The sequence below is a fragment of the Osmerus mordax genome, chromosome 14 (assembly GCF_038355195.1).
Source record: "Osmerus mordax isolate fOsmMor3 chromosome 14, fOsmMor3.pri, whole genome shotgun sequence".
Taxonomy (NCBI): Eukaryota; Metazoa; Chordata; class Actinopteri; order Osmeriformes; family Osmeridae; genus Osmerus; species Osmerus mordax.
The window spans coordinates 2614111-2626202 of record NC_090063.1 but is presented as its reverse complement, the minus strand read 5'-3'; the positions used below and the strand labels follow the sequence as shown (position 1 = coordinate 2626202).

The 12092-nt window shown below is 40.0% G+C and overlaps 2 protein-coding genes across 3 annotated transcripts in view; one reads left to right on the top strand and one right to left on the bottom strand.

The window, feature by feature from the left end:
* slc20a1b (solute carrier family 20 member 1b) overlaps nucleotides 1-7921 on the top strand; it is a 27415-nt gene extending 19494 nt beyond the window's left edge. Inside the window, exon 11 of the mRNA XM_067249732.1 lies at nucleotides 6770-7921. Within this exon, the coding sequence (XP_067105833.1) occupies nucleotides 6770-6928 (159 nt within the window). The 3' untranslated portion in view covers nucleotides 6929-7921. The remainder of the gene's footprint in view (nucleotides 1-6769) is intronic.
* si:dkey-200l5.4 (uncharacterized protein LOC795026 homolog) lies at nucleotides 7324-12092 on the bottom strand. 2 transcript variants are annotated; one of them, XM_067249751.1, is made up of 13 exons: nucleotides 12000-12092; nucleotides 11642-11695; nucleotides 11419-11448; nucleotides 11173-11247; nucleotides 11010-11042; nucleotides 10876-10896; nucleotides 10724-10759; nucleotides 10575-10610; nucleotides 10324-10362; nucleotides 10165-10182; nucleotides 9859-9891; nucleotides 9745-9777; nucleotides 7324-9015 (listed from the first exon to the last, which is right to left on the bottom strand). In XM_067249751.1, exons 1-13 carry the CDS (start codon nucleotides 12052-12054, stop codon nucleotides 9002-9004), a joined length of 477 nt encoding a protein of 158 aa, XP_067105852.1. In that variant the 5' UTR covers nucleotides 12055-12092; the 3' UTR covers nucleotides 7324-9001. The 2 variants fall into 2 exon arrangements, with proteins under 2 accessions (XP_067105852.1, XP_067105853.1); XM_067249752.1 differs by having other exon boundaries at nucleotides 11651-11695.

Genomic DNA, 12092 nt, shown 5'->3' with positions numbered 1-12092 from the left:
CCTGAGGTAATTTCTTTGTCTGAATTACCGTATTTCTTCGAATAAACGCCGCCCTTGAATAAACGCTGCACCAAAAATGAACGTTATTTAATCAACGCCGCAGCGTTTATTCGAAGAAATACGGTGACTGTGAGATCGAGGTTCTCAGGACAACAGAGGTGGAGGTGAGAAAATGTGTCCTGTTTGTCGGCCTGTCATCAGGTATTAGCGACAAAAGAAAGTCGGCGGAGTGGAAAACTGTCACTATTTGCGCCCTTTCTTGTTTTTAACCTGTAGCACTTTGAGATTTAGCTAAATGTAAAGTGCATTACAAATAAAATCATTATTATTATTATTATTATTATTATAGGGCCATAAATGATGTGGGTTCAGAGAACCGGACCATGGCAGAAATTAAGAATAAATGGTCCGATGTAAAACTTTAAATGAAGAAACGAGTGGTGGCGCATCGTAACAGCATGGCAGCTATAGGGTTAGCGTGACATGCATTTCCTGAGTGATTTGTCGTTCTTTTGACACCCTCAAGTTTAACATGTTAAGTGGTGGCGGATTAAACAGAAGGCTATACAGCATTTCCTGTTTTGGGTTTTGGCATTTTGATGTGATCTTCCACATTATTGATCAAACTTTTATTTTTATGTTTTTTGAATAGTCAACGTCATAAACGTAGTAGTGGAAACTTTATTTTGTAAGGTTTGGTGAGTTTCGGCACTTCAGTTAGAATTCGCCACGTTACAGAGCCAGACAAGACTTTGTGGACAGTCCGCACATTCTTATGAGGGACCGTGAGGGACATTATTCAGAATACCCTCTCACACACACAACTGAAAAGCTCTCACACACACTACTGAAAAGCTCTCACAAACACTACTGAAAAGCTCTCACACACACTACTGAAAAGCTATACGCTCACACACACTACTGAAAAGCTCTCACACACACTACTGAAAAGCTCTCACACACACATATGAAAAGCTCTCATACACGTATGAAATGCTCTCACACACACATGAAAAGCTCTCATACACACATGAAAATTTCAGTTGAAACGGAAGGTATTTCAGTTGAAACGGAAGGCGTCTCAGATGAAACGGAAGGTGCACAAGGATGTAAGCTCAACCATGTGCTCAACAGCCTTCAAGCAATTTAGCCGAAGCAACGGCATTACTCAACATATTGGCCTCAGCAGAGACAATCAGAACGTTGTCTAACGCATGGGACACACCGGCTGCGAAGCGCCTGGAAGCACCGCGCAGCGCCACGATCGGCTACGACTGAGCAAAAGCTGTTCACTCCAGCGCGCATTTCTCCGCGCCGGTCACCAAGCTTTTCAGCTACTCTGAGCTTTTCTTTACGCTGACATGGTACTTAAACATGGCATTGGCTATATCCCAGCATTGATCCTTATCTAGCCTACGTTGTCCTTGTAAAATTGTTGCTGGGGGTCATACGACTACCTACAGTTAGGTCCATAAGTATTTGGACATTGACACATTTTTCATCATTTTGGCTCTGTATACCACCACAATGGATTTGAAATGAAACAATCAAGATGTGCTTTAAGTGCAGACTTTCAGCTTTAATTTCAGGGTATTTACATCCAAATCAGGTGAACGGTGTAGGAATTACAACACATTTTATATGTGGCCCCCCCCTTTTTAAGGGACCGAAAATAATTGGACAAACTAACATAATCATAAATCTAATTGTCACTTTTAATACTTGGTTGCAAATCCTTTGCAGTCAATGACAGCCTGAAGTCTGGAACCCATAGACATCACCAGACGCTGGGTTTCGTCCCTGGTGATGCTCTGCCAGGCCTCTACTGCAACTGTCTTCAGTTCCTGCTTGTTCTTGGGGCATTTTCCCTTCAGTTTTGTCTTTAGCAAGTGAAATGCATGCTCAATTGGATTTAGGTCAGGTGATTGACTTGGCCATTGCAGAACATTCCACTTCTTTGCCTTAAAAAACTCTTTGGTTGCTTTCGCAGTATGCTTCGGGTCATTGTCCATCTGCACTGTGAAGCGCCGTCCTATGAGTTCTGAAGCATTTGGCTGAATCTGAGCAGATAACATTGCCCGGAACACTTCAGAATTCATCCTACTGCTTTTGTCAGCAGTCACATCCTCGATAAATACAAGGGAACCAGTTCCATTGGCAGCCATACATGCCCACGCCATAACACTACCTCCACCATGCTTCACTGATGAGGTGGTATGCTTTGGATCATGAGCAGTTCCTTCCCTTCTCCATACTCTTCTCTTCCCATCATTCTGGTACAAGTTGATCTTGGTCTCATCTGTCCATAGGATGTTGTTCCAGAACTGTACAGGCTCTTTTTTAGATGTTTTTTGGCAAACTCTAATCTGGTCTTCCTGTTTGAGACTCACCAATGGTTTACATCTTGTGGTGAACCCTCTGTATTTACTCTGGTGAAGTCTTCTCTTAATTGTTGACTTTGACACAGATACGCCTACCTCCTGGAGAGTGTTCTTGATCTGGCATCCACCACAGTTGTTTTCCGTGGTCTTCCGGGTCTTTTGGTGTTGCTGAGCTCACCAGTGCGTTCTTTCTTTTTAAGAATGTACCAAACAGTTGATTTGGCCACACCTAATGTTTTTGCTATCTCTCTGATAGGCTGAAAAATCAAAACAAACCTAACGATGGCTTGCTTCACTGATGGTGACAGCTCTTTGGACTTCATATTGAGAGTTGACAGCAACAGATTCCAAACACAAATACCATACTTGAAATGAACTCTAGACCTTTTATCTGCTCCTTGTCAATGAAATAACGAACTCCCTTTATGAGAGAATAACATACACCTGGCCATGGAACAGCTGAGCAGCCAGTTGTCCAATTACTTTTGGTAAAAAGGGGGGGGCCACATATAAAATGTATTGTAATTCCTACACCGTTCACCTGATTTGGATGTAAATACCCTGAAATTAAAGCTGAAAGTCTGCACTTAAATCACATCTTGATTGTTTCATTTCAAATCCATTGTGGTGGTATACAGAGCCAAAATGATAATTGTGTCAATGTCCAAATACTTATGGACCTAACTGTATGCTTTTCAACTTCGAGAATGAATTTGATGTCGTCCATCTCCTTGAATTTCTCGCTGATTTTAGAAATCGACTTGGGGGTTCTCTCTTTAGGCTGTGTCTGAACGCGTGACAACTCGTTTCTCTCAAACAAACAAAACAACTACGGGCATGCCAGCTCAACAGATCAATCCGTTTATTTTCATTCGTTTTCATCAGGGTAACCACATGTAAAGGCTGTTCGTTACCAACATTGTGTAGTTAAGTTTAATATAGGGTGAATATTGGTAAAGTAGTTAGGGTACGTAGATCTCCAAAGTAATATAAAAAAAAATAATATAAAGTCTACAACTTTACAAATGTTCACCTTATTCTACAATTAATGTATGGCGGCTATGCTGTATCGGGGCCAACCTGGATGGCCAGTCAAGATTGTTGGGGGTATCAAATTGGTCACATCACTGGATCCCTGTCTGGCCTCATGTTCATAAAGCAAGTTGCGAAAGAATCTATACAATGATCCTAGTAGATTACTCACATCACTATCATCATGATCATATCTGGACACAGCAAGAAATGCAGATTGAGTTGTGTATGATCACCAAGCTCTCTATAAAGCCTCTCCTGACCGAAATTGTTGGACTCCTCACTTTGCAATAACTCAATGCATTGCAGAGCACTATTAAAAAAACTTACAATATCCTCTTCATTGCCTCTCACCTCAAAAAATAAAGTTTGGACGTGAAAAACAAACAGGATCAGGTGAACATGCATTGTGGTTGAAGTACTACTTCAAATCCAGTAAAAGCACTTGCACTTCCTGTCATGTACTGAATGTCATTACTAGGCTACCGTGGTTGTCAGGAAGTAGTATTGTGTAGGGCGGCAAATAAAGTGCTAGCTGTTCTTGCATTCCTTGCAAGTCAGCATTAATAAAAAGCAGATGAGCTAGAGTCTAGCAAACATTGACTAGACGGGCATGGCTGATTATCTAGACCATAGCTAGAAGATCCCTGTGCATTTCGACCATCAATTACACATTTGCTCAAACCATTTCACCAAGGACGGTTTTGAAAACCTGGGACAATGGAAAGCAGGATTTGCTATGAAGCTGTTGCTGAAAAGAGGTGCTGTTCCGACCTTATGTTCATCACAACCGCAAGCTGTACTATGATTTTGTCGTTAACAGTTATTAACAATGCTAACGTATCCTGTATCTAGCACCTTCTCCAGTTTTTTCAAATATATAATCTAGACAGGCATTAGCAATAGGCTAGACTGCTATTCGTTTTCTGGCAATTTTTTCAGAAGCTTCCCTTCTAATGCCGACTACAGCTAGTCTAGCTAGAGTCATTTGCCAAGTAAGGTATGTTGATGTGTTTTGAAACGTATTTAGCATTCTACCTATGCTAGATGCAGGAGACGTTAGCATTGCTAATAGGCTAACTGTTAACGACAAAATCATACTTACAACTTGCTTTTTTGATGAGCATACGGTTGGAACAGCACCTCTTTTCAGCTATAGCGGCTTAGCAATCCTTCTTTAAATTGTCCAAGGTTTTCATTCAAAACTGTCTTTGGTGAAACGGTTCGAGCAAATGAATAAATGTGTCGAACTTCACAGGGATCTTCTCATAGAAAAACATAAGCCATGCCCGTCGAGTGTCTGGTTCCTTGGGAATCATAGGCGGAAATCCCGGGGGGGACAGGGGGGACATGACCCCCCCCCCATCCTGGGATTTGTCCCCCCCAATAAATCCCTGTAAACATAAGGAAATTGAAATAATATTAATAATATACATTTAACATATTCAGGGTTCCCGCGGGGTCTTAAGTCATAAAAAGTCTAAAATTCGGAACTTTAAATTTAAGGTCTTAAAGATCCTGTAAAGTGGACCTGGAAACGAGTTTTAAGTTCGCCCCACCACAAAATAATGTGTTATTAACTACCCATCCAAATTCGAATGAAAAAATAACACCGACAAGTATGTTAAATTAGGCTTTGAAATCGTGAAAAAATCTGCAGTCTTCTCTGCTTGAGACTGGGGGGGCGTGTCGCCTGAAGGAGCTGAAGCTCCGCCCCTCGCTGCCTAGTGCCTACCTCCGACCCAGATAATGGACACTGTCAAGCCGAACAAAACCGTATAGAATTAGAATGTATTTGTTCAATGAGAGAAACATACAGATGCATATAAATGAAATGTTCCCCTGAGCTGTAACAGTAAAAATGGACACCAGAGACAGCAGACAGTGAGCTCTCCAACTAGGCTACTTCTAACACATTAGCTACCATATCACCAAAATACCATCATTCTACACCGAGTAGCCTAATATCAATTTAACGGTTTGAACTAACTCATAGCAGAGATACCTCTGGAAAAGTTATCTAGTATAATTATAACAAGCACACAGAACTGAGTGATGAACTGCTGGCGGCGGTGGATGGTCCAGGTGCGACCGGAGGATGAACGGCCGGAAGGGCGATGCTCGGTACGGCTCCGCGCTGCAAGAGAAGCCGTGTGTTGGTGAACCCCGTCTGTCTCTGGTCCATGTTAAAACTGTCCGCCGTGAAATGGTCAGTGCAGAGGCGGCTGTTGGAGTTTATCCAAAGCTTTCCATGAGCGTGGCTCTTCACAAAATCTATCCACCTATTTTTCTTTTCATTATCAATAGGGAACTTAAAATGGCGTTGCAGCACAGCTGGATTTCTTGCATCCAGGGAAGATGCAGTGGTGGGTGGTGGGAGACATCCTGAAGCTAGCTAGCTGATGTAGGCTACAATAACACTACAGCAGGAGGAGCCATTCAGTGATCTGGCGTAGATAGGGCGAAATGACGTAGATAGGGCATTTTTTGGCTCCGCCCATTAAAACCTGATCTGAAAACGGAAGAGAAACTGTTCTTCGGTTTAACTCCACATTTCAGTGTGACAAAGTCTTAGCGCTTTGCACATGCTTTCAGGAACTCATTTCACACGTATATAATGTACTTAGAAGCAAAACATGGAATTTACTTTACAGGATCTTTAAAACGGCCAGATTTTCATCCGAGGTCTCTTTAAATTTCATTTAGTAATTTTCCTGAACCGCTGGCCGCAGAAATTTATGACAAAGTAGCAAAAACTTAGAGTCGCAGCCTACAAAGCGGAGCTCTACAAACGAAACCAGCAGAACGCTGCCCTCAGAACGTTGGTTCGGTGTGTTGTAGTTCTTTCTGGGGGATATTGGTGTTGGTATGTACACGGTGATAAAACTACAAATCCTGTTATAAATGCAAAACCTGCCCGCGAAATACGCTTCCTCAGAGTTTGTTAAAGTTTGGCTACGTGTGGAAAATGGGAAAGTGTAGTTTCAACGAGACATGGCTAGATCACAGCGATTTCCGCTGTTGGTTACAAGCTGTACCCAGCTGCAGGTACAAGGCTCGCTGCAAACTTTGCCCCAAAAATATTTAAAAATTACTAATGTGATTGTTTTATCTGTAAATTATGCTTTTTCAATGACTGAATTCATTGAAATAAAATTTTTAAAAAATCAGAATTTCTTTGATTTTAATATTTTTATATTAAACTTTGAGGTTCACTGTATGTCCATTTTACCCACCGAACTGTCGTTATTCAACTATGACAAGATCAAATCGGTTTTGCAATCAATGACCCCTCTAAGGGGTTTAATTTGAGGTGACTGTTGCCAGTCAGCTGACCTTGGTGTGTTTGTTTTCAGGTGGGCTCGGTGGTGGCAGTTGGCTGGCTCCGCTCTAAGAAGGCAGTGGACTGGCGTTTATTCCGGAACATCTTCATGGCCTGGTTTGTGACCGTGCCCATCTCCGGTCTGATCAGCGCTGGCATCATGGCCATCTTCACCTACGGCATCCTGACATGAGGCTGCAGGCCGCCCCTACAACGGGGAAAAGAGTATGTCTAGGCACACAAGAGGGAGGGCGAAGGAGAGGCAAACTGAAGAGTGGATTATTAACTGTCTTCCAAGCCAACACACCAGAAGAAAAAGGAAAAAAGAAAATGTTTAAAAAGGTCGGGGTTGAAAGGTGTTGTGATATCGGCTTATGGTTTTTGGCTGCATCATTCCCAACCATAAATTGACGGTTGTACCATTTGCATCAGATCTCTTCCAAAATGAGCAATTGTTTTCCTTTTTTATTTTTTTTGTGCTTCTGATCCTGTACATAGCCAAACTTAAATGTACTCAACCAAATGTTGTTGTTTTGCTGACATAACCTTTTATGTGTAATTATGTACATGCAATCATCTCTTTAGTGTTTCTTATTTTACAATTTAGGAAAACAAAAGAACAAGTAAAATGCAGTATTAGCGTTTGTTACAGATGAATTTGTCCAGTCATAAATTACATGCTGAAATTAACCTAGAACAGGCAGTATTTTGTGTGTGGCCATTGTTAAGAGAATGTGGGGGTTTTGTCACTAATCAACTCATTAGTGGTATTGCTCTATTAACCTTGTACCCCCCCCCCCCCTTCTATGTACAGGAAGGAATTGTTTCTCATGTAATTTCCAGATGTAATTGAGTTGGAGGTTTAACGATCGGACAATATAGACATATAGACTGGACTAATCATCTTGTCCTCCACTCAACTACTCTTGTGCTTACTGTTCTAATGATCAACTTTTTGTTTAGTTTTTTTTCTTGATTTACTACTTAAGTTGATGCATTTAGTTGTATTTATTTCCAAGTTAAAATGGCAGTTTACTACACACCCTAATTTAATGAAAAGATGGGTTCGGAAAGGCTAACACCTGTCCATACTGTGTCGTTGCTGTAAGATGTTAAGGCATTGCTGGTGTTACTAAGGAACTTACCTCATCTGAGAGTTGAGCTCCCATAAATAATTGGAACATTTCTTTTTATTTATTTATATGGAAATCACAAAAATGGTTTGAGAACTTGGTTAAGGGGGGGATCATTGTTAGTAAGTTGATGCCTTTGTGTACCTCTTTCATATCTCATCAGAATCTTAAAACGCACACTCTAGATAATTGAAAGAACATACTTTTTTTATGTAAAGTAAATTATCAAATTTTAGCTGGAGAATGTGTTGGCTAATGCAAAAAGACAAACACTTAAGACCTTCAAAAAAGTTTCCTGTTAAACTTGATTGCTTCATACTATATTTTATAATGTGTTTTTATTCTGCTGAAGTTGTAAAAGCTACTTAATTTCCTTGGAATCTCGCTCTGTGGAATGTACACAATTGCATAGATATGGATGCTTTTACCAATCCCACCCACTGACCGTCAGTAGTTGTATATCTGTTTTGATAAGGTTGTAGTGAACAAGGCAGTGATAGCCTAACCTTGTATTTTGGACCAGTGTGGTGTAGAGTAGACTACTGAGATGATCGGTTGGAATTCGGGGGGGGTGGCGATATTCATACATCGCTACTGTCAAGCAACCCAGAGTGAGAACTGGGGCTGCAGTACTACGCCTATATAGATGCAGGTAGTTGCCTTAATACATTTCCCTTAGGTACCAAAGATAATACTTGGAGGTTTGTTATGCACAGACTGCGCACATATGCTCTTTAGTCTGCACTTAGTCTGGACGTGGGAAGGGAACAATAAATACAAATTGAAACTATTTAGTCTGTCTTTTAGTTATGTTTTTCTGAATGGAAGGGTTTTGCTTTAGCAGGCAACATGATCGTGTGTAAATAAAGTACAATATTCAAAGTGTCCTCAAATAAAAAGGACAAGAACTTAACATATTTTTCCAATCTTTGTAGATTAATTATGGATTAACACAACAGCCACATATTGGGTAGTCAGATTTCCTCTTTATTTACAGTAAACTTCTGCTGTCTTGTCTGAATCACACAGGAATCACACCATGCACAGTAGCCTACTGCCAAAGAGTAGTCTTTGGTACTGCAACAATGGGGTTTGTAAGCTCCGCCTCAGCTTGTCACATGTCCTGCACCGTATCACTCCAGAACCGCTGTGATGCAGGGCAATAACAAACAAAAAAACATTAGCCTACATCGGGTATTCAGTTTTCCCAGAACTCAACACAATTTAGGCTCGTATTTTTCCATGCTGCTCATAGCAACACTTCTGAGGCATCGTCGTACCTCATTCATGCACATCAATGCCACTAAACAAAGCAGGGACATGAAGACAGGTTTCATGGTAAATAGTCGGGAGACAGGCTACAATTCTATGATTAATGTGCTGTACACTACAATCTTTTACGTATGTTGGTGTCAAATTATGGACACTAAAGACGTCCGTGCTAGTGTAGCCTACTAGTTTGTCCAAACTATTCCATCTATCCTTTGACGCAAAGGGATGTTTAAAATGAACAGTGCATCCTGTGTCCAAATATAACTTGGACACAGAGCAGATGATGCAGTAGGCCTAGTCTATAAATCACACTCAATGAGCAGCTGGGGACAGTAGTCTTTAGGTGCCCTTGTTTTCTGGCCTATATAGGCTACAGCAAAAAAGAGAGCTAACATGAGTAGCCTATAAATAAGAACATGGCATCCACTGTCCACACCCCCAAATCATCAAACTAGGGACACACAACAACACCGAGATGTGAAGATGTTAGTTTAAAACAATATTTTTTGCCACAAGTGAAGTTGTTTGTTTATTGTGTTAAATTCCGGTGATGTAGTTAATGAATGGGACAAAATACACACACTTTAACACACAGTATTATCACCTTCTTCTTTTGACTTGTCCTCAATGAGCTCATCTGTTGGGAAGGATATTTATAGTTAGTAAGACTGGTCGGTGGTTAAAGCTATGTCCAGTCAGTGGTTAGCTTCTGTCTTACCTAAATTGCTTATCTCCTCTGTCTCATTGTGTTCTAGAAGGGAACAGAGTAAAGCATTCTTATTTGGTGGCAGCATTGTACAGCATTGTAACTTGATTTAAATGTATTTAGTGATTTAAGTTATTGAGGATTGCTATTGATGATGCTTAGGTAAATGCGTTCCCATTACAATATTTATTAAAATCGAAATGTAAATATTTCAATGGGAACGCATAGACACATTCTAGGTGGATGCAAATACATTTATTTAAAATGTGTGTGTTTGTCTGAAAGAGGGAGATTTGTGTGGGATAAATGTCAGTTTACCTTGCGTTTGCTTGAGTTCTGTGCAAAACCAAACATTATACATATTAATAGTATTACAAGTATGCATTGATGAGGAAGCAACTATTTTGTGTTTCCCCCCATATTCTATATTAGATACACTATGAATAAAGAAAATGAAAAGTTTTAAACACGGCTCACCATCAGTGCTTTCAATAGACTCAAATTCAGACTCAGATTCTGTTAGATCAGAAAAAATTCCACAGATCACATACCTCTGACTTAATATTATTTGCATTTCCTATATCTAGCCTATTAAACATTAGCTCTCATTTAGAACAGGGCTCTTTCTTTAAATCTGCATTCACAAGGTACTCAAGATGCACTCAAGATACTTTATCGCCACCTCAAGGTGTGTTCTGGAAATGTTTATGAACACAACTTTGCCCTACCCTCATGGCCTGTATCCACGTTTTCATTGCCATCATCTGGTGAATGATGTAAATGTATAATGTTGATTTAAAGCATAGCATTTTTAGCACATATAATATTCACATGCGGTGAACAGGGACCAATGTTTTTTCCTTATGTTTTACATTACCTTTCTCTTCATCCTTTGTTTCAACTATTTCCTCAGCTTGAAAAAACAAGTTATATGAGAAATAGAGATTTATAAATAATTGCTTACTGCCTAAATTACTATAATCTTAAGAAATCATCAGACCAATTTAGTTACCACAGACAAAAAATTACCATTTTCATCTTGACCAGCCTCTATAGTAAAAAAGAAAAGAAAAGTCTTATCAACCTTATAAGTCATTTACAAGAAATAGTTTATGACTTCTCTAATACTTAATATTCTAATAGTAATATTAGAATGTCCTCACCCAAGAAGCGTCGATTCTCCATGTAGCTTTTTTCTGGGGATAGAACAACATAATTGCACAATAGTTGATTAACTTTAACGAAAGAAGACACCATGACACCTCAGGCCTGGAGTTCAAGGCATGTTGCCTTAGCTATCAGTCCACAGCCTGTCCCTGGCCTCACCATTCTGAACTTCCTTCAATTCAGCTGGCTCCAACTCAGCTGCCTCCATCTGAGCTTCCTCAAACTCCATCTGATCTAAGATCAAAAGTCAAGAGAGGTGTTTATCAGTGCAAACATAAGTACATTGACCAATTACAACTGACGTTGTAATTTTACAACAAGGGGTCTTAAACTTATGAAAAATCCTTCAATTATTGAAGTCAGTAAACGATTAGAAATTGGAAGAAGTTTTAAATATACATCTACCTCTCTTTTGCAGTTCAGTTAGTTCGCCCACTGGAAAAACATTCATGAAATTATTGATCATTATCTTAACCATAACCTCATCATCACCACATCCTTACTATCCTCTTCTCATCACCATCCTCATCTTTTTCCCTCCTCGTTATCATCTCCACTGACATCATCCTGTCATCATCATTCTTTTCCTCCTCCTTCACCTCATCATCATCCTTCCCACAACTCTTACCTTCCTCACCATTGATTTCCTCTCTCTCTGCAGACTGGAGTGATGCAGTGAGTGCTGGAGATATAAAAATATATATCAATATAACACAAAAATCCAAATGGACAACATGCTCAAAATAAAACAATATATGCACATTTGTAACAAACAAAGCAAAGGCCCAAAGCAGTTTGAACTTGAAGCAACCACAAACATTATTTTTTAAATGTAACTAGGTAGGTTACACCCCAAAACTAACAAACCATCTCAGCCAAGTCAGTAGTGTTAGGATTAGAGTTTAAGCTTTATAGAAGTACAGAAGAACAATCAACAAAGTTCTTATCAGGGAAATTTGGGTGTGCATGTCACACTATTCTCTTACCAGTTTGCAATGCTGCTGTAGCCAAGCACAGAAATAAGGGCACTGCAAATCTCATTTTAGCTCTGTAGTAGGTCTCTGAAAGTGTAAGCAAGG